This window comes from Podarcis pityusensis (genome assembly GCF_964106645.2).
Source record: "Podarcis pityusensis genome assembly, chromosome: 5".
In the NCBI taxonomy this organism is placed as follows: Eukaryota; Metazoa; Chordata; class Lepidosauria; order Squamata; family Lacertidae; genus Podarcis; species Podarcis pityusensis.
In genome coordinates this window covers 15,600,977-15,623,363 of record NC_138032.1, presented here as the reverse complement: position 1 = coordinate 15,623,363, position 22,387 = coordinate 15,600,977, and the positions used below count along the sequence as shown (strand labels likewise).

The following is a 22,387-nucleotide window of genomic DNA, read 5'->3' as shown; positions in this document are numbered from 1 at the left end:
TGGAGTCAGTACCAAGGCTTTACCCAAATAAACAGACCCCAATTCTGTAGACTTATTAAGAAAGAATGGAATAAAAAGAGGGGAAATTAAGAACATAAAACAGAACCCAAAATACTCATTAAAAAGTACAGACAGATATTCCAATTATCAACATATCTGGGAATTATAAATCAAATTAAAATTAGGAAAGCCATCTCATCATGTACATACCATGGAGCTTTGAATCGATCATCTACAATCCGTAGTGCAAAAGCTGAGGTGTCCCAGGTGTCGTGAAGAGACAGGGTGTGTGAAAGAAAAACAAGAGGCACAAAAAATGGGCCAGCTTTGGAGTAAAAAAGCATAGCCACTGGGATGAATCCCCTGAACCAGCCAGAAGGCATCTAGAAGCTTCTCAGTACTTTGAAGGGCCTACTTTTTCCACACAGCTTAAAGGGCTTCCCACTCCAGGCATCTAGAAGCTTCTTAGTACCTTGAAGGGCCTACTTTTTCCACACAGCTGAAAGCGCTTCCCACTCTTCAGGCCTCACTCCCTCCTCCTCCAGCCTTGAAGCAAAGTCAACCTTTGATGTATTATAGTATTTTAATATTTTTTTGGAAGCTGCCCAGAGTGGCTGGGGAGGCCCAGCCAGATGGGCGGGGTATAAATAATAAATTATTATTATTATTATTATTATAACCCAGATTACCTCAGCCCAATGCGTTCATTTTAAATGCTGAGAAGCAGCTTCTCTCCCAGAAGCCCAGCTTTTATCCAGAGTAGCCTGAGGGAAGGAGCCGTCTTCTTGTCAGCACGTGTATATCGAAGGCCTTTCTGCCAATCCCCTCCACCATCTGAGGAAAAGCCGGGACCTTCCCTGTGGTGGCACCCTAACCTTTGCAGCGTACCTTAAACGTGTCAGGCCAGGACTGGGGAAACCCAGGTTCAAATTCACACATGGCTCTATGAAGGACACTGCGGAACTTTGTGCCACTCATTTTCTCTCAGCCTAACCTACCCTCACAAGGTGGTTGTGAAGATGAAAGCAGGAGGGGGCATGCATGCCTCCTTGAGCTCATTGGAAGAAAGGGAGGAGAATCCAGAACTGAAATACCATGATCCATAGGGAGACTTGCCTAGCCCTGGCTTCATTAGGCTTCCTATGCCAGATGAAGACCTTCTTATGCACTCAACCTCATTATGTTCCACAAAGGGAAGGGCTCTCTGCTTTCACTGAAGGCAGCAAGATCCATTGGAAGATCCCAAAGGAGAGATTATTCAGAAATTCCTCTTTCCCTCTGCAGTCCCCAGCACTACCTGCCCCACTGTTCTGGAGGGTCAGGAGCATCTTGGGTGGGAGGATATAGATATCTGAATTTATTTCAAATTATTTTCTCTTTGAAATTGTAAATTACTTTTATTGCATTGTGAAATTACTTCAAAATGCTTCATCGGAAGCGATTCACAAATGAAATAAACAATAGTAATACAAGGAAGGAGAAGGGGAAAATAAAATAAAATAAATATCACTTCCCCTACTTCTTCCAGTGAATGGGTCCCATGGGTAGAGTTCTGCCCCCAAGCTGTCTAAATCCAACCCTATAATTTAACTTTACACCTATTTGGCTTTTATAGCAGTTCTCTCCACCGCCCACCATTAGTAGCCTTTTTATTGTATGCATTTATGCATTTATAACTGATGTTCTCCTTGTATACTAGTTCTGTATACCACTTTCAGAGGCTGCCAGGACCAACTGAAGACATTTTCCAAAAGCAAAAGTAGCAAATGAAAACACACACCTTAAGCCAAGGCCCCACAGTACTCAAGGCCTTGTCAAGTTATTTTGGCACCTGGGACCAGAAGTCTCACAAGCACCTCTCCCCTTCCTTGATAGTAAAATAGTAATAATAACAATAATTAAAAAGCAAACAAATAAAAGTTTGATGCCTTTTCATGACACTCATACTCAGCTGCCAAAGGCCTGGAACTGGTTCCATGCCTCCTCGTCCTGTAATCTGAAAGGCCTTTAAGACACCCTGTTCATTGGGTGGGTGGGTGAGTGAGTGGGTGGGTGTATATATATCCATTTTATAATTACAGTGGTGCCCCGCAAGACGAATGCCTCGCAAGACGGAAAACCCGCTAGACGAAAGGGTTTTCCGTTTTGGAGGTGCTTCGCAAAACGAATTTCCTGTGTGCTTGCTTCGCAAGACGAAAATGTCTTGCGAGTTCCTGCGGGGTTTTTTTCCTCCCCCCCCCCTTTTTCCCAAGCCGCTAAACCGCTTATCAGCTGATGGGCTAAGCCGCTTAACAGCTGGTCGCTAAGCCGCTTATCAGCTGATCGTTAAGCCGCTTATCAGCTTTTTCCCAAGCCGCTAAACCGCTTATCAGCTGAAGGGCTAAGCCGCTTAACAGCTGGTCGCTAAGCCGCTTATCAGCTGATCACTAAGCCGCTTATCAGCTGATCTGATAAGCCCGCTAAACCGCTAATGGGCTTGCTTCGCAAGACGAAAAAACCCGCAAGACGAAGAGACTCGTGGAACGGATTCTTTTCGTCTTGCGAGGCACCACTGTACAATAAAATAAAATAAAACCAGCTGCCTGAGGTGGCTGCCTCACTCTACCTAATTGCAGGGCCGGCTCTGGAGGCAGCTTATACAGTCGTACCTCCATTTACGTAATCCTCTGGTTACATAAACTTCGGGATGCACGCGCAGCAAACCCGGAATTATTTTATTGGGTTTTGCCACACGCGCATGCGCAGAAGCGGTCCTCAGGTTGTGGAAACCTCGGGATCCAATTGGACCTCCGGAAAGGATCCCGTCCGCAACCAGAGGTACCACTGTACTAGAAAAGTGGTAGTGGAGTACATCTATGTATACGTATGTGATAGATATAGATATAGATGATATAGTTATAGATATACACACACGTATCAGGAATAGGGAACCTTGTGATCTGGATCTGAATGTGGCCCTCCAAGCCTTTCTCTCTGGCCCTCAGGACTCTCCCCATGCCACACCCCTTCTCTCGAGGCCACATACTTCATCAGTCCTCCCTATTACCCTCCCTTGAGTGTCTTTGCCAAGCTAAAACCTGTCCTTTAACTCTGAACATGCTTCTCGCTTGCTTGCTTGCTTGCTTGCTTGCTTGCTTGGATGGTGGATACTGATGGGTGTGTGAATAAATTAATACAGTGGTGCCTCGCAAGACGAAATTAATCCGTTCCGCGAGAGTCTTCGTCTAGCGGTTTTTTCGTCTTGCGAAGCAACCCTATTAGCGGCTTAACGGATTAGCGCTATTAGCGGTTTAGCGGCTATTAAAGGATTAAAGGCTTAGGGGATTAGCTGCTAAAAGGCTGTTAAAGGCTATTAAAGGCTTAGCAGATTAGATAAAGGGGGGGGGAGCGAAAAAAAAATCTCTAGACTCGCAAGACATTTTCGTCTTGCGAAGCAAGCCCATAGGGGAATTCGTCCTGCGAAGCAACTCAAAAACGGAAAACCCTTTCGTCTAGCGGGTTTTCCGTCTTGCGAGGCATTCGTCTTGCGGGGCACCACTGTACTTGCAGTTCCATCCACTTTTGCTTCTAGCCCTGCCCACCACTGGCATATGGCCCCTGGAAGGTTTTCTAAAGAACTGTGAGCTTCAAACTGAAAACAAAAACAAAAACCAACCATCGTACACACGCCCCACACCACGTTAAATAAATAAATACACGGACATTTAGCTCTTTGTATGCAGTGAATATGCTCCATATGTAGTGTAATGGTCAGAGTGTTGGATAAGGACCTGGGAGACCAGGGTTCAAGTTCCTATTCAGCTATGAAGCTCTCTGGGTGACCTTGGGCTGGTCACAGTCTCTCAGCCTACTTTCCAGGGGTGTTGTGAGAATAAAATGAGGAGTGGGGATGAGAACAACATATGCCACCTCAAGCTCCTTGGAAGAAAGGCGGGATATAAATGTAATAAATACATTAAATAACTAATATTTAAGCTGCTAGATAGCACCAATAGGAAGCCCAAGGGTTTAGAATGTGGCAAAAAAAGACACCACTTCCACCCCCTCCCATTATTTAGAAAAGCAAAGTGAGCCCTCCTCCCTACACAAAGGAAAGAAAAGCTTACCATCCCTGCTTTAGCTCATAATTTCACCACCACAGTGTTTGATAGGGTTGGCCGTTGCTGCTCAAAAGTGGCCAGGCCCGGAATTAGCAGGGGTTTGGCCGCTGCAGTTTGTGGTTGGCAAATCTCGGCAGGGAAACTTGCATAATGTCAGTTCCCATTATGCCTGGTTGGTTTTGATCAATGCTCCCTGTCCCTCATTCTTGGAAGCAGAGCAATGTTCAAAATAAAAGCAAGCCAGTTATGGCTGAAGGTATCAGGTACAGCCAAGGAATGTGCCCTATCCTGCAGGAAAATGGTAATAGGGCATCCTAACACTTCACTGCATGCAATTAGGTTAGCAAGTTGGGAGGAGAAGAGACTTAAAAGGCAGGGAACAGAATGTGAGTGGAAGGGTATTAATTCAATAAAGATGAAGATTAATCTACAGGGAGGGTGGGGGGCGGAACCTCTGCAACACATCTAATAAAAATTGGTCTGGGCACCTGCAGTGCTTTTAAGGTGCTTTCTTAATGTAATCATTTTAAGTTTAATTGTATTTTTTACCCAAGTGATTAACTTTCTTCTTTCCACTCGAAACCTTCTTGCAGTTCCACCTTGATGTGGTCACTTTCTATCATTTTTCTTTAATTGCACTTTTTTGATGAATTAAGCCATCATTTTGGTGGTTCCAATCTCTTTGTAGCCAAAGGGGCAAAAGAGGGGAGGAAAAATTGGCTTGAAAGGTGGCTGGAAACTGCATTTCTCTTTGTGAAACACTTCTTGGGATTTTTGGGATCGAAGGAGCTGCCATGGAAGTCACACTAATCACGTGCAATGCCAGAAAACATACTGGATGCTTTGCAGATTTACTTTAGTAGTTGGCAAAAAGCCAGCAAGCTGCAGTGGTTAGAGTAGTGGACTATGGCCTGGAAGGCCAGCGTTAACATCACCCCACTTAGCCATGAAGCTCAGTCAGAATCTCTTAGCCTAACCTACCTCACAGGCTTGTTGTGAGGATGAAATGAGGAGGAGAACCATGTGAAGCACCTTGAGCTCCTTGGAAGAAAAAGGTAGTATACAAATGTAATAAATAAATAGTAACAATTGCAATAAAATACCATAGTTGAAAACAATAGTGTACAAGTCTAGCCACCCCAAAATCTATCAAACCTTTAATGGCTCACTTCTTTAAATACAATAGAAAATCCCCACCAGTAGAAAATAATCCAAGGCCAGCCTAAAGAGAAAGCATCTCAGCTAATCACAGTCTGAAATAAACGTGTTTTCAGAGCTTGTTTGGAAGCCATAACTCAGAGGTCAGTAAGGGAGTTCTGCAAAATGAGGGGTCATAACTGAAAAGGCCCAAGCTCTAGTGCCTACAGGTCATAGCTGCACCTGCATAAGACTCTTATTCTTTTTGCTGAACAGACTAAAAATTGCTACCTATCAGACTTCTAGAGCCCTCCAGATGATGTCAGACTCCAATTCCCATCAGCCCCAGGCAGCATCAGGAATGATGGGAATTGCATTCCAAGGGCTTCAGGTGGGGAAAGCCTGGGCTTGAAGGACCAGTGGTCTGACTCAGTGTGAGGATGCTCCATAATACAGTATATTTATCTGTGCCCCTCCACTACTCCATTCCCTTCTGTTATCCTGTCCCATGGCCAAGTGCCCCAAAAAACTCTGAAAAAAAATAAAAACAGAATAAACTATTCAAATTAAATAAATGTATGTGATGATTATGTTTAATTTGAATAATTCATTCTGGTCACAGGATCTGTGTTTCTTTGATAAAGAATTTGGACTGTTGGCAGGAAGAGATTGCCCACAGCCCTGAAGTATGCTATATATTTATTTGCTTTACATTTTCCATCATCTTGTACCAAATATTTTTGTACTAAAACTGGAACATATGCCTATAAATTATTGCACTCTATGGATTAGTTTTATGGTTTATAAACAAAAAAGAATGTTCAGTGACTTTTTATTCTACTGTTTTATGTTTAATGCTCAGCACATTAGCAAAGTAATAATCAATAGTAGACAAAACGACCAGATATTCTAATGTTCCACACTCCTGTCAACTTCTCTGCAATTAAAGTGGGAAAACTAAATATTTTGAAATGCTATGCATAATTGGAGACTCATTCACCCAAAGCAACCACTTTGCAAAGGTCTCTCCCTTTTGGTTTACAACCGATTACAATCAAAAATTGGCACTCGGCATCGTACTGATATGCTGTTTTGTGGGATGCAAGATTATGTTATGAAGCTATAAAATGAAAGGTTGGTTTTATTCCCGTCATAAATATGATTTGTCATGGTTTTCCAGTCATTGAGAAGGTTTAGAATTTACGCTAAAGCTCTGGAAACCAGTTCAATGGAAATAATATCTCCTTCCCAAAAAATTAGAATTAAATAGAGCCGTAATAGCTTTGGTTTATGTATGATATGAAGTGGAGGAATTGCCTTTTGGTTTTGGGTAGGGCAGAATTTGCAACTAGTTGATTATGGCAATCTAAGCTGCATCAGAGAAAGGAGTCCTTAAAGCCTCTGTTGTCCTCACCAACAATGCAAAGAGATGGAGGGCAAGCTCCTTTGCTGCTCTAAGCAAATTCAACTTGTGCTGGGCTGTGTTTTAATCAATTTGGCTATGTACACATTACTTACTGGCTTAGAACACAGCTAGGTCAATATTTTTCTAAATTTGGAACTCACTGGCATCCATGCATTTGGTGCAACTTTTGAGAGGAGGAACCTATGCAGTTGTAGCTTGTATGCTTTTCTTTTAAGATGCTGCACTGAACATGCAGACAACGGTGGTAGAGAGGCCAGGAAGTGTGGTCCCCCTTAATACATTCAGTAAACATGGGTGTGTGGGTGAACAGAGAAGAAGCAAAAAAAGAAGACGCAAAAGAGGATGTAGAAGACAAAATAAATTAGGATGACAGCAGATACATATTGCAGAATCAGATCATCGCCAAATCCCATAATGAGTGTGTATGTGACTTAAACCCTATATTGGGTAGTGGGGGGCGTTACTGAGTATTTCCCCTTCTAAGAATAAGAAAAATTCATTTTTTATATCCCGCCCATCTGGCTGGGTTTCCTCAGTCACTCTGGGCGGCTCCCAACAGAATATTAAAAACACAACAAAACATCAAACATTGAAAACTTCCCTAAACAGGGCTGCCTTCAGATGTCTTCTAAAAGTCAGATAGCTGTTTATTTCCTTGACATCTGATGGCAGGTGCCACTACCGAGAAGGCCCTCTACCTGGTTCCCTGTAACCTCACTTCTTGCAGTGAGGGAGCCGCCAGGAGGCCCTTGGAGCTGGACCTCAGTGTCTGGGCTGATCAATGGGGGTGGAGACTCTCCTTCAGGTATACTGGGCCGAGACCATTTAGGGCTTTAAAGGTGCTCAGAAACTTACTGGGAGCCAATGTAGGTCTTTCAGGACCGGTGTTATATGGTCTCAGCAGCCACTCCCAGTCACCAGTCTAGCTGCCTCATTCTGGATCAGTTGTACTTTCTGGGTCACCTTCAAAGGTAGCCCCACGTAGAGTGCACTGCAGTAGTCCAAGCGGGAGATAACTAGAGCATGCACCACTCTGGCGAGATAGTCTGTGGGCAGGTAGGGTCTCAGCCTGAATACCAGATGGAGCTGGCAGTCAGCTGCCCTGGACTCAGAATTGACCAGCACTTTCCTTCGACACCAACACTCACTGCCTCTCTCCCCCTGTTTTTCTTTCAGTTGGACTCTGAGAACAGAAGTAGCCTCTACCGTGAGACATCAATGTGGCATAGCGGTTAGAGTGTTTGACTAGGACCTAGGAGACCTAGTGCAAATCCCCATTCAGCCATGAAGCTCATGAGATTATCCTTGTCTGTCAACCTAACCAATCTCACAGGGTTGCTGTGAGAATACAGTGAGGAGGGAAAGAAGCATGTGCATTACTTGAACTCTTCTGATGAAATGTGGGATAGAAATATAATACATAAATAAAATGAAATGAAAATAGATGTGAGGAAGCAGCTCAAAAAGGGATCCTTAACGACCATTACTGAGCATTGACTTGCCCAATCACTTGTTTTATAGCAGGCTTCCTCAACCTTGGCCCTCCAGATGTTTTGAGACTACAATTCCCATCATCCCTCAACACTGGTCCTGCTAGCTAGGGATCATGGGAGTTGTAGGCCGAAAACATATGGAGGGCAGAGGTTGAGGAAGCCTGCTTTATAAGGATTCATCAATATCACTGTTACATCTAGTTTGGGTTTGAACCCTTATCTTGTGACCACTGAATATATTATTCAGCAGCCCATCTAATTACTAAGATTTCACTGCCCATTGTGCAAGGCTGTACACAGCCTTGCATTCTACACACTTTGAAAAATGCATCACATTTCTCAGGAAACAGGATTCTGCAACCAACATCACAGCCTGCACTTGCATAGAATGCAGCATATCAAAAGTAACCTCTTTCACATCACAATGTACTGACCAGAAGCACAATTAAGAGAAAGAACAGTTTGTTACTATAGCTGAGTCTGTCTTCCAACATGACCTCTTCCTGTCCCACTTCATAGTTGTTGTTCAGAAAGGAAATATATACAAAGCCTTTCCATGGTGTGCTTAGAAGTAGCAGTTAATAAACTTGTTGAATATAAAATACAATGAGTTGGACAGTTATTTTGTGGAGTTATTGTCATCACTATTATAATTACTGCAGTGACTCTTGTGTTTAAAGTCCTGGCCATTTTGCAAATTAGCACACATAGGATTGCACCATAGACAACTGATGTTTCAGTGGATGGAGTTTGCACAGGAGAACTTCCCAGTGATATGTTGGGATTTCACACAGCGTAAGAAATCTTAACAAATTGTGGTTTAATTCATTATGAATATGAATGCATATAAATTAAACTACTCATCCTGAAGGAGAGGGGATCTCCTTTCTTTTGAATAGAACTGAAACTTCATCTATTTGACCAATCTGTTTTTGTTTTGTTTTTTGTTTTTTAAACTTTTTAATTTACTTAACAAAGGTTTTTCTGGTGGGGTTTACTTCAAAACTATTACTTTGGTAATCTGCAAATGAATGAAGATTACATTTATTACTTGACTGACTGAAGATAACTGATTTGATTAGCTAGTTTTGTTTGTTTATAAAAGGGCATCAGCCATAGTTTTTAGAACATTATAATAGGAACACAGTGCTGCAATATTTTATGGTCATTCTGAAACCAAGATTTCAAGCCAATTTACTCACAAAGTGGTGTGTTGTTTTTTAAGGAAGAAGGAAGAGCAGCATGTCTGTCTGTGCTTGCTGTTGCCGCTGGAATCATTCCTGTTGTGATCCATAAAACACTCCCTCTCTTGAGTACACGGGACCAGGGCCTTGAGTATCTTGGATGCTGTGGGAGCAGAACCTCTGCCCCACTGCTGCTGATACCTTTCCTGTCACCACAAACATAATATACTCACACACTGCTACTCAGGTGAAGTTTTAGAAGAAGGAGTGCCTCTTTTAACAGTGACCTGCCATTTGTTTAGAAGGATGGCTGGTGTGTTTCATCCATGCATGGCATCACAGCAGGCACAGTCTTTTCTCTCTGTTGTTTTTTTTAAGTGTTTTTCCCCTTCTCTCACACATGACAGAATGCCTCTTCTAATACTGTCATGCAGTGCCCGCCTGGCCCTAACCGTATGTTAGGGGATGCAATACTTGCCTTGCCCTGGGTGCTGGCAACCCATGTTACGACACTGCACACACCACACAAACATCTCTCCATCTTCCATCCAGGCAAGCAAGCTTTCAAGGACTCATCCCAGCCGGGGGGGGGGGCACTTGCAGAGAATCCAGAGCAGGGCCCAGGAAGAGTCCCATGGGCCATTTGGAGAGGTAGGTCTGAAGGGGCACTTTTGGCCACCGGAACCTGTGATTCCCCCACTCCATTGCAGCCTAACTGTTCCGACCAAATAGTTTTGAGAGGATGGTTTTAAGAAAAGAATTACGCTGACTCTGGTAACAGCCTCAGCATTCCCAATTCGTATCAGCAACTCCTGAGCTTGAAACAACAAGAGTGAAACAGACACATATCACCATTTATGGCAATAGGAATGAACACTGCCCACAGGGCCTGCCTCTTGTTCAGTTATCTGCAGGGTCATGCCAAAGAGATGGCAGGCACACAGGTCTCCTTTTCCAAAGGTTTAATATTTAACTGACTTTCTGAACCTGTCTCTGGTGTTAGCTCTGACTAGATATGCATCTGACAGCCACACACTGCCCATCCCTCTCTTCAGTTCCCACCCTATGCAGTTACAGGTTGGGTTTAAGTGTATATCTGCTGTGATTCTCTTTGTTTAGAAAGAGCCTGGAAGAAAAAGCCAGGCAGCAAAGCCAGTGTAATAGGACTCCGTCACTTTTCTACTTTTTTATTTTTACAAAAGAGATGAAATAATTTTAAAACACAGACAGACAATGAGTTTATTTATTTAGAAACTTGTTAAATAGAGTCTGGGAATTCAAATAGTCAGTGTGGACATTGCACAGAACTGGCGGGGAGCCAAATATTCAATTCCCAAGGGAGAACCTATGAGCAAGAGCCTTCTCCTCTCCCACAAGTGGGGGAATATATTGCAATTAGTTATACGCACAAGCAATATCTAAATTGGAACCCTGTAGCTTCAGCCAGAAAACTTCAAATGTCTGTAAGAGTGTTTAGCTTTTTAGTGCTGGAACTAGAGCAATATGTCACACTTTTCAAAGGCCTGTGTAAACAGTTCTTTCCCTTTTGTAGAAACATTTCTTAAGTTTTCCGTACCCCTGTGTAAACAGCATCCATTTACAAGCCTGCCATGTTTCATCTGAAGATAGTGTGATGGGGAGAAGCCATCCCTGAGCCTTCCTCCCCCACCCCCATTCACCATATAGGTCATTCCAACTTAAAACGAATGTAAAAGAACAAATTCACATTAAGGAGGATGATTGACAGTAGGCAGCCAAGGCTGGAAGGGGAATCTTGGGGAAAGAACATAGGAAGCTGGCTTGTACCAAGTATGAACATTGGTCCGTCCATTCAGCTCACTACTGTCTATGTTTACTGGCAGTGGCTCTCCAGGGATTCAGATGGGAGTCTTTGCCAACCATACCTGAAGATGCCAGAGATTGAAACTGGGACCTTTTGCAAGCAAATCACTGAGCTATAGCCCTTCCACAAAAAGAAAGATGTTGGCAAGGTAATTCAATGTTTAACGTCTGGGAAAATTTACACACACACACACACACACACAGAAAGAGAGAGAGATATTAGTGTAGAATATATAGGGATATTAGTGTAGAATTAAAGGAGCTATGTCAGCCTCAGTTTGTTCTAGGTGCCTCTGGAAACATACACAAAACCTTTCCACATAATAGTAGAAAGGTTTATTGCCAAGAGCCTTGCAAAAAAAATGCACTAATAATAATAATAATAATAATAATAATAATAATAATTATCAACATTGGTCTTTATTGTGTTTTATTAATTAATTAATTAATTAAACAAAATGTGTATACTGCTTAATTTTGACTAAAAATTCTAAATGGCTTACAGATGCTCTCCCTTTTTCATTCAGATACAAAGTTTGCCATGAGAAAAAGAGAGGCAGCCAAGGTCAGGGATGGGGGTACCTGTAGCTTTCTGGATGCTGGTGGCTGACATCTCCCAACACCCCTGCCCAGTGGCCATTCTGGCTAAGAACTAATGGGAACTGGAGTCCAATACCTGATGGGCCAAAGATTCCCCACTCCTGGCTAGAGATGAAGGGGCAGTAAGAGAGAGAGAGAGGGAGAGAGACCGTTTTGTTACATCTATCATTCTAGGTGTGCAGTACATTGTGTATCTATGAAATATTCAACTTTCTCTTCCAATAACTCTACACTGTATATGTCTGTTACAATATGTCCATTAAAAAGTACAATAGATCATAGAAACAGGAAAAGTTACTTGTAATATAATTACAAATGCATTCATGGATCAAGATGATAATTTTATTCAAGTTTCTATGTTTTACACACATACTTCAGAAACACAGTATGGTACTACTTGTACTCTTCAATATTATCTGACTTTCATGAGTCATTTATTCCAAATACCCATGTATGTGTGCAGACCCGTATTATTGTTTCTCAATAAAGTATATGTAACGCAGATGTGTATTTTACGACAGAATAGCTTGCCATGTATTGTATAGTACATTTGCTATATATAGCGTATATAGTTCTAATATATGTTATAGGATATAACATCTACCAGGAGGAAGGAAGTCCCAGGGGTGTTTAAAGGGTCAGTTTCCTTGGGAGAATAGAGCACTGGAGATTTGTGGTATTTTTGGCTGTGCCTATTTATTTACAAAGATGCAGGTAGAGCAGATGGGGAGCAAGGCAGCAAATGCAAGGCAGGGCTAATGTTAAAACAACAATAACTTATCAAAAGTTATAGCATACCCCTAAGGCTCCTCAAGGCTGCGTCTTGCCAGGCAGCTCCAAAACTTTTTAAAATTTAATTCAGCATAGTTACTGTTTTCCTAGGATAAAAGTCTAGCCCTGTTTCAACTTGCACCCAGGCAAGTGGGTCTGATCCATGCCTGGCTTTGATGCCTGGCATTCATTATTAGCGGGCAATGCTTGGTCTAAAAGCAGACTTTCAAGAGAAGGACAGCATGGTCCATAACAGCTTATATTAATGCACAGCTGTGTTTCAGAGCACATGTGATTATTGTTCAAACGAATGTCCCTTGGCCAGCTCACTAGTTCTACACTCTCATAAACAATGAAACAGGTCTGTGTTCTACCTATGCATGTCAAAGGCATACGCCTCTTTGCTTACAGTAAGCTTATTGCTTGGAGAAGAGCCATAGCTCAGTGCAGAGCACACACTTTGTATGCAAATGGCATCAGGTTCAGTCCCTGGTAGGACTGCGAAGAACTCTTGTCCAAAATCCTAGAGAGCCACCGTAAGTCAGTGTAAAATACATACAGTACTGAGATGCATTGGTCAGAATGCTGAGCTGGTTTTATCAGTAGCCTGTTTCAGTATAAGGCAGCTTCTTGTGTTCCTTATCATTACATACTTAAAAATGAGTCACAGCAAATACTCTTCCAACACACTACTTTCTTTTGCAGTTTAATGTTGAACGTATCCAACAGCAAGCCTTTGAATCTTCCTGCAAATATTGATCCTCCCCTCCTGCAATCTCACTTTAACCTCAAATGCCATCCCTGAATTCACACAAGCTAATCTTGCCTGGGCCAGGTTACAACTTTAACAAACGTTGAACCATCTAAAAGACCATGTTGAAATGCATGCATATCATATATCACGTTCATCAGAATGAATTTTAAAATGTTATACAAGTCAGCCCTTGTAGCAGACATGTGCTAACCTTTCTTCGCGACTAAAGAGGCTTCCCTGTTGCTCAGACTGACTGCTGTCTCACAAACATTACTATTTGTGTGGTTCTTCACATACCAAAAGCAAATGCCAAATCCTGTTAGATCACAACTCTCTAGTCATCTCTGATTCCCAGTACCACCCAATCTAATCTAATCTCACAGCAAAGCGGAATAAATCAAGGGGACAGGCTGAGGATCAGTGGTAGAGCATCTGTTTTGCATGAGGAAAGTCCCAAGTTCAATCCCAGGCATCTTCAGGTAGGGTTGGGAATTTCCTCCATTTGAAAACCTGGAAACGCACTGTCGGTCAGTGTAAACAATACTGAGCTGGATAGACCAGTGACCTGGATTCAGTACAGTGGACGCTCGGGTTGCGAACGTGATCCATGCGGGATGCATATTCGCAACCCGCAGCGTCCGCAACCTGCAGCGGCACACCTGTGCACGCGGAGGTTGCGATTCGGCTCTTCTGCGCATGCACAAAGCGCGATTTAGCGTATGCGCGGCTGTTGAAACCCGGAAGTAACCCATTCCGGTACTTCCGGGTTTTGGCGGTCCGCAACCCAAAAAATAGCAACCTGAAGCGTCTGTAACCCGAGGTATGACTATATATGTCAACTTCCTATGTGTCTATGTGAATACTGTGTCCCTGGGCCCAGTGACATTGAGCAATGGATACAACCTATGTCCCATTGAACCCTCTTTAATGTTTATGACTCTGAATTGCAACAGATGCCATCTACTGTAATCCTAGGAATAAATTGCCATTTTACCCTAAGCATGAGCATTCAACTCCTTAGGTTGTTCTCAGGGCCCCTTCACTGACTATATTTCTCTATCCACTTTTCCTTGCAGCCTCCTAAGCTATATAGTGCACCTGCCCATGTGAATCTTCCAGCACATTCCAGATTTAGGAAAAGGCTGGTCCATGCTGACTTCTGGTCTGTAGGGAGAGCATCATGTACATCAACCTGGATAGCTCAGTTGGTTACAGTGTTTGGCCAAGGTTGCAGGTTCAATCCCCGTATGGGACAGTTGCATATTCCTGCATTGCAGAGGACTGGGCTAGATATCCTGAGGGTCTCTTCCAACTCTACAATTCTCTGATTCCATGATTCTAACCATAGCTTTATATAATATGCCCTTGCTAAGCCATATTTCCAGTGGCTTACAGTGTGGGATTGAAAGCCAAATCCACTATTTGCCAATGTATGCTCATTCACATGCTCAATGTAGCAGCTGTACATATTAAAAAATACTTCTTAACTACCTATCACCGAAACGTGCCGGAGCAGCATGCAAAAGTGTGCATAAAATTTATTTGCAGCATAAAAAAATTAAATCAGCATTTAATGAAATACAGTACAGCATAGCAGGGGGTAAATACAAACCTGAAAAACTACAAAAACAGAAGAGAGCAAAATTCCAACAATTATTTTTAAATGCCTGGGCAGATAGGAAGGTGCTTAAAAACTTGTAATGTCAGCACCAGACTTGCCTCCTTGGGAAGGGCATTCCAAAGTCAGGCCACCACTTCTGAAAAGGCCCTCTCCCTTTTGGAAGGACTGTAGCTGAGTGGAAGGACAGATGTGTTGCATGTAGAAAGTCCCAGGTTCAATGCCCTGGGATTTCCAGGTAGGGCTGTGGAAAGTTCCTACCTGAAATCCTGGACAGCCACTGCTGGTCAGAGTAGATGGATGAATGATCTGACTCAGTATAAGGCAGCTTTTTTATATTCCTAATAATATTGTCCCTCGACTAGAGGAGGGAAAGCAGAGCAGGGCTTCTGAAGAAGGTCTCCAGTGTGCTTGGGAACTCAGGCCAAGCAAAGTTCCTCCCCATGGCTGTCTTGAACCAAATGGGTCATAAAAATAGCCCCAGCAATATCAGAATCTGTTTTCAGGTGCTGTGCCTACACAGATCCCGCAAACTCCCAACCCTCACCTCTCAGCATGGCCCGTACAGTATCTCTATTAGTTAGATAGAGTCTTGGTGTTCCTTATTGTTAGTTCCTTCCACTGAAGGTATTCTGCCTTCTCTTGTTTGTAGGGCTTCTCTGCTACCCCTTATTTTAAGGCCCTGGGCTAGAGAGGTTATTAAACTTGTTCCTTAGTTCTCCAAAGACTTTACGTAAGGGATCCATGCATGCAGCAGTTGTATGTGTAGGATTAAAAGCAGAATGATCTTGCATATGCAAGTCCGCTGGCTCAATTCATAGTCACTCATAGTCAGCCCCACAACCACCAGCATAATTTATCTGCAATTAATTCAAGATCACTTAACGAAGATGAATTATTTCCTAACAGGCTCAATATTCTGCCATATTCATATAGGAGCAGCTGAAAAAGGTGGATTCTGCACACACTCATTCAGTGCATTCTTATGTGGTTACTATGGCTACTGGGCAAATGCACTTGGGGAAGTAGTTATTCTGGGTTACGGTAATTAAAGTGGAATACAAGAATAGGATTTTACAATATTTTTTGCCATTTTTAAAACTGGGAATAAAAGGTAGATGTTCCTGAAGGTTGGCATGAAGAGATCTTAAATATGTTCCGCTGTTGCACCTGGGATTTGTGTAGTTTCACCTCCATCTGCCTCTCTTCCGCTCTTCCTTTGAGTTATACATTGCACTAGTAGCTATACACAGAGAAACAAGCAAACAATAAACCAACACAGATACAGGTCTGTGCCTCAAGGATCATACAGTCTGAACGACCAGAAAGCAGCAATAGGGAACCTTTCTCAACCCTGAAGGCCAGGGACAGAAGTAAAAGCTGGCAGAACAAGGAATGCAAATGTTGCTTTTGTGTAGTAGGCTGATTTCTACACATTCATGCATTCCTCTTTATTCAGGCAAGCAAGAGGCATTATCAGAATTGGTGGACACCTCCCAGCCGGGCAGACCCAGGTATGAAAGGTGCAGAGCAGAGCCAATGAGGGGCTGGCTGAGAGAGTCCCAAGGGCCACAGAGGAAGCCCTGAAGGACCACATTTGCCCCTGCTGCCCTGTGCCTAGGGGTTGCCCACCACACCGCCATAGAGGAAGAGGAAAGAAAAGAAAATGGGAATCAAGGAATCCCAACTGGGCCAGTGTCCCTAAGCTGATGGGGAAGAATTCCCTGCAAAGGTGGGGTTTGAGGATAGCTTTGAGGGAAGAGACGGCCCAGCATGCGATCTGGGCATAAGGAGAAGAGAGGGAGAATAAGCAGGTCCAAGAGACTCTGCGGCGCAAGAAGCAGATTCAACAAGCCTTCAACAGCAAGCATATGCTGGGGGTTGGTTGGGTGAGTGTGGGCATTAAAAGACTGGGCTTCCAAGCAGTCTCAACTGAGCTAAGGGGGCGGGGGGAGGGCGGAGGCGGATGGTTAAGCTAAGTTCTCGCCCAGTGTGCAAACTAGCGATGATGCGCGCTGCGGGCGCGAGGTCTTCACGCTAGACGCCTATTGACTGAACGCCTTGGCATCTTGCTAAGCGAAGTGATGTTGACACGGAGGGATGCGCCTCTGACTAGGGACCAAGTTCTCCATCAGCGTGGGAGCCGGCGATGGCGAAAACACGGAACGCACCCCTCCCTGTCTCTGACTCTCTCCGCCCCACCAACACCGCCCGCGGTCCATCTTTTGGCCAAGCTCCGCTCCCAAACAGAAAGAGACTAGTAAACCTCCGTCCCCACTTCCGAGCGGCGAAAACCAACAGCAACTCCGGATTGTGTTGTTGTTGCTGCTGCTGCTCGATTTTGTTTGCTTGTTTGTACGAAAGGAGGCTATTTGCACACAAGGTGGCCAATGCAAAAATAGAAAAAAATAAGCTTGAGAGGATAGCAATGGCAAATAAACAAGCCTTTCCATAAAAAGCACCTCGCGTGTTTGGGACTCATCAGATAGCCCAATATGAGGAGTCCTAACAAAGCGAGGAAATAAAGTCTGGTTCGTCCGCTTTGCTTTTTACTCAAACGAGGTGTGTGTTTTTTCCCTCTTCACCCTTTCCTCTAAAAAAAAACCCCCTCGCAGGCAGAGGGCAAACTCACAAGCGTCGAAGCGGGGGTGGGGGGGACTTGTTGAAACTTGGTAAAGTGTTAGCTTACTCTCTCAAAGGGTTGGAGAGACCAGGATCCATCGCGGCTTGCTCCAATTGCCTGGTGTGTTTTTTTGGTTTTTTTTTGGTGGCGTGTTGTGTTTTTTTTTTGTTTTTTTTTAGACTGGTGATAAAGTGTAAAAGTACAAGTAACTCCTTTTATAAGGCACGGGTGTTCGCCTAATCTGATCACCTTCTGCTTCTTTACGGGGCTATTGGGTGTCTCTAACCACTACCAGCGGGGCTTGCGCTGGCCGCCTAGTTCGCTTGCGCGGAGTGGGATTTTCTTCTGCAGAAAGTCGCGCTCTCCTCCGTAGGGGATTTTAGGCCCGGGCGGGTGGGGAGAAGAAGTGGGGGAGAGCCCTAACCCTCCCTGAGCATCCCCTAGAGCCCGAGCAAGAGCGTCGATTCCAGATGGTTCTCACGTGCAAGCAGAGGCGCCAGAATAGCCCGCGGGGAGAGCCCGATCCAGCCCAAGTGAGACGCGTTCAAAGTCCCAGTGATTTTTTTTTTTTATGGGGGAAGAGATCTGAACACGTGCTGAACTCTGCCGTCGAAGTCAAGACGTCCTACTCTTTGCTTCGCTAGTAAGTGCGTTATGTGGATTGGCACCTTGCAATCGGAGTAAATTACGCGGACACATAAAAAGTGCGCCCCACTCTTGTTTGCTTGCTCCCGGGTAAAGTGTAGGCTTGCGACCCCCAAAAGCGCTTCTCTTTGCTCGGATCGTGACCACGTAACGGTAAATGTCACACCTAGGCTGCACATTCTCTGGAACTGTTACAGTCTCAGAGTGGCTAGCATGTTGCGAGTTCATTTTTCAGCGACTTAAAATTATGGTTTTCCAAATAATGCGGCCGTTTCCGACTTGCCCCATCATCCACAAGCTTTGTCGCTTTTCTGTTGCTTTTAATTTTTTAAATTAAAAACAGCGAATATCTTTAATATGATCAAGGTTAAAATCAGGCCACATAACCTTAAACTTGCGTTGCTTTCTAAGAACAAACCATTTATCACCTAAAGTGTCTCGCTTTGCTTAAGGAACAGGCCGGACTTGACTGAATTTGGGCATAGACAGCTCGGTTTACATAGAAATATAAGTAACTGGGTTTCACGGGTTTCAGTTGAATTTGCTTCCAGGTAAAGCGTGCGTATCTTCCAACCTAAGAATCACATTTACAGAACAGCTTGATCGTGGTTTCTCCCGCCCCCAGGCAACCTCATATAACTTCGTAAATGAATAGTAAGTTTATTTTATGGGGGGGGGTAGGGAGGTGCGCAAACGGAAAAAAAGGGAGAAAGCTGAATACATTTTTAATAAATAAAAATCAACGATTTAATTCTACTGGCGCCAGCGAAATTGACGTGGTGATCGAAGGCGAAAAGAGACAGGGTGTGTAAACGTGGGAAAGCGGTTTCTGCTGCACTTATTGTCTCCGTTTGCAACCTATGGGGTGCAGAAGGCAGACCACGCATCTTCCTAAGTGTGCATCTGCGCTGCCTTGTACATCTCAAGGCACGTCAGAAAGTTTTGGCGAATGCTCTGCGCCGTATCTAAAAGCAGCAACAGACTGTCTCACAGCTGCGGTGAACATCAGCCACGGACCGCGCCAGAAATAAGATCCCTGCTGGGTTTGCTACTGGACTTAACTCGGTGTCTTTAGATAAGGGAATCTTTACGCATCTGCTGCGATCTGCGCATCTGCAACTTTCCTTTTTTTATTAAATGAATAACGGATCTGTTTTCAAATTGTGTCGACTGAATACATCTGCTTTTGGGGGAACAAAAACCAGCTAATCAAACGCAGGCGAGGTGGAGGAAGAGCGGGGGGGGGGTTGGTCTGTTTCACAGAAAATTAGACAGTAATCCAATGAGATCTTGTGCTTTCCTCTTTCCTCCCTCCTCCCTCCCCCTCCCCGTGCGCGATTTTCTCCCCAAACAAGCAAATAATCGGCCTTTTAAAAATGTCACACAACTTCTGCAACGTTTTGCCTGCCGTTCTCGCCGCCACCTTTCTCTCTCCCCCCCCCCCCAGTTGGAAATCAAAGTAACAATGCAGGGAAACAAACACAAAAATAGCATGAAATAAATAAAGAGGACTTGTCCAGGGGCTAGGTAAATGGGGTGAGGGGACGGGACGCACAAGAGATCAGCTCCCTTGCAAAAAACGAAGCAAGGCTGCATCTGTTGCACTGCGGGTTGCAGTCAAGAAAACGATTCTTCCCCAGCAGCGTAAAAGAGGTAAACTTGAAATAACTGCGCGGTTTGCATTCGCACAAAGCCCGATGGTGCTTTGAACGTTTGCTAGAAAGTGAATCCCAATTCCCAACATGTTCAAGTGAGTCTCAAGCCCAAGCTAAAGTACAGGAGTGCAGCCCTGAGCACATTTTGTATGTAAGTTTCCATAGCGGTGGAGTCAATGGAAATTTCAGTAAGTTGTATGTATGGCCGGCTGTGCGAGGGGAGGAGGAGAGATGGAGAATCGCACACATAATGTTTGATCGGCTCGTAAGTATAGACGGAGACTCCGGCTCCAAGATTGCCAGCCGCCACTGCAGTCTGTAGCAAACTGTTAGAGGAGGACGCGTGAAATTGACAAGATCATCGTGGGTCTCCAAAGATGCCAGAGCAAAAAAAGAAAAGTGCGGCCCAATCGCTTCCAGCTCACCGAGCTCGCACTTCAAAACATGCCTTGTAACTGCATCAAGTTAAAATTGAAACTGACCGGCTCTAGCTGCTTCTTGAGTGGATATTATTATTATTATTAGTTTTTTAAATATGTGAAATAAACAGACAGGAAAATAAGGAGATCCAGCTGGGAGCTGCCGCTGAGAATCTCAGGCAGGCCAGTTTGGCCACCTCAACCGAGGACTACCAAGCGGAAAGAGCCGGAACTCCCAAGCGAAGGAAAACTTTGTAAGTCTCCTTTCCACGACGGAACATATTCCTTTTATTATTGCTGCTGCTGTTATTATTATTTTACGCTTTCAACAAGGAAAAGGAGGCAGTTACTGGTAGGGAAGCCGAGATCGCTCGTTCCTGCTTTGTTATGTAACTCATACACTTGCCCCCACTTAAAAAAAATATAAATAATAGCACCAGAACTAGAAAAGGAGGACTCGTCGTTGTTTAGGCAACCTTTCCTGGAACAATATTCCAGCCTGTACACGTGTATGCTGCGGGCTGTTCCTTTTGCACGTGCCACAGGAACGGGAGACGCGTGTGCACGGGTGGGGGGGGGAGGCAGTTGCACACGTGCGCGCGCCGAAGAAGCTGCGCTCACACGCGCAGAGCGCGAATTTGTTTGGCTAAGTTGCGTGTACGGGGGGGGGGGGTCTTTCCGCCCTGACCAGAGCGACTCGAGCCAAGGAGGTTCTCCCAAAAGCCCGGAGCGGCTGGATCTTGCCCTGGTGTTGGGGGGGGGGCTGGCTCAGCTTGAAATGGACAACCCCCAACTCGAGGAGGAAAAACAAATAAATCCCCATCAGCTTGCTGCTGCGTTAAGTGCATGCATGCTTTCTCCTCTGCACCCAACCTGTCCCAGCAAAGCCATGGCTCCAACTCCTGGGCTGCAGGTTGCCACCACCGTCTCCTCCTCCTGCTGCTTTCGCGGCCTCCCCTCCTTCCCTTCCCCACGCGCTTGTTTTTAATGTTTATTTCACAGAGCCAGCAGCGCCCACTAGGGGCGCTCGGCGTCCTTGCAGCCTCTGGCTCCCTCCCTCCCTCCCTCCCTCGCCGGAGCGAGCGAGCGAGCGAGCAACTTGCGGCGCTCTTCTTCGGCGCGGCTGAACTTTTCCTCAACTCTTTCGCCGCCTCGGCTGAAGTTCACCAGCGATCCTTCCCCGCCCCCCCTCCTCCCTCTCCCTCTCCCTCTCGCCGCCACCCCGGCAGACAAACACACAAACAGCGCCGGGCACAGCCAAGCCAAGCCAGGGAGTCCAGCCGGGACCTCTCTCCCCCCCCGTCCGGATCCCCGCGTCCGAGGCGAGGAAGTGGGGAGAAAAGAGAGAGGAGAGAAACCCAACGCGCCGCCGCCGCCGCCGCCGCCGCGCACCATCTCCCTCTCTCCCTCTCCTGCAAACCAGCCGCGAGGTGGATGGATGTTGGGCAGCGGAGGCTCTCGGGGGCCAGTTCTGCGCCGGGGGCGGGCTGGATCTGTGGGGCCAGTGGCTGACCCCCACCCTCCCCGCCCTCTCCACCCCACCCCACCGACCCACATCTTTCCCGGACGTCTAGCGGGGCACAGAAGGGAGCGCGGACGGCGCGGGGGGGTGCGGGGGGGCGCGCAACAGAAAGAGCGATTGCACCTACTTGCGGCCAGTTTCCTCGCTCTGCCTTTGGATCGCATTGCTGCCAAATCCCGCGGACGTTGCTTGGATGGTTGCTTTGGGGGGGGGGATATCTGGGGTGGGGGGGTGGGGAGGGAAATCAATGGAGGGGCTTTCCCCCCCTATCTCTCTCTCTCCCCCTCTCTCTGTTGTTTTTTTTCTTTCCCTTCCTGCTTCCCCCACTCTTTTCTTTCTCTCTTTCTCACTCACTCTGTTTCTGTTTCTCTCTCTCTCTCCCAACCCCAAAGCTTGCTATCTTCTCCAGCATTGTCAGTTTGGACACCTTCGCACATGCGCAAGGGCGGCTTCTCCCTCTCGCTCTCCTCTCGCTCTCCCTCCCCCCGCTCAATTCCCCCCCCCCCCACTTTCAACATCTCCCGGGCGCCGCCAAAAAAAAAAAAAAGTTTGGAGCGATCTTTCACTTTTGGATTTAAGGGATCTTGGGCAGAAGATC

General features: G+C 45.3%; 1 protein-coding gene and 1 long non-coding RNA gene across 12 annotated transcripts in view; one reads left to right on the top strand and one right to left on the bottom strand.

Moving 5' to 3' along the window:
- LOC308478550 overlaps positions 1-12,020 on the top strand; it is a 56,064-nt gene extending 44,044 nt beyond the window's left edge. Inside the window, exon 3 of the long non-coding RNA XR_013987143.1 lies at positions 11,710-12,020. This is a non-coding gene — a long non-coding RNA (uncharacterized lncRNA). The remainder of the gene's footprint in view (positions 1-11,709) is intronic.
- MECOM (MDS1 and EVI1 complex locus) overlaps positions 1-21,979 on the bottom strand; it is a 470,671-nt gene extending 448,692 nt beyond the window's left edge. For 4 of the 11 annotated variants that reach the window (XM_081007776.1, XM_081007775.1, XM_081007780.1 and 1 more), the window contains exon 1: positions 21,917-21,977. In XM_081007776.1, coding sequence (XP_080863902.1) covers positions 21,917-21,953 — 37 coding nt within the window. In that variant the 5' untranslated portion in view covers positions 21,954-21,977. Of the gene's footprint in view, positions 1-21,916 lie in introns of all 11 variants that reach the window. The other 7 variants (XM_081007774.1, XM_081007773.1, XM_081007765.1 and 4 more) reach the window with 4 other exon arrangements.
- Positions 21,980-22,387: the final 408 nt, after the last annotated feature.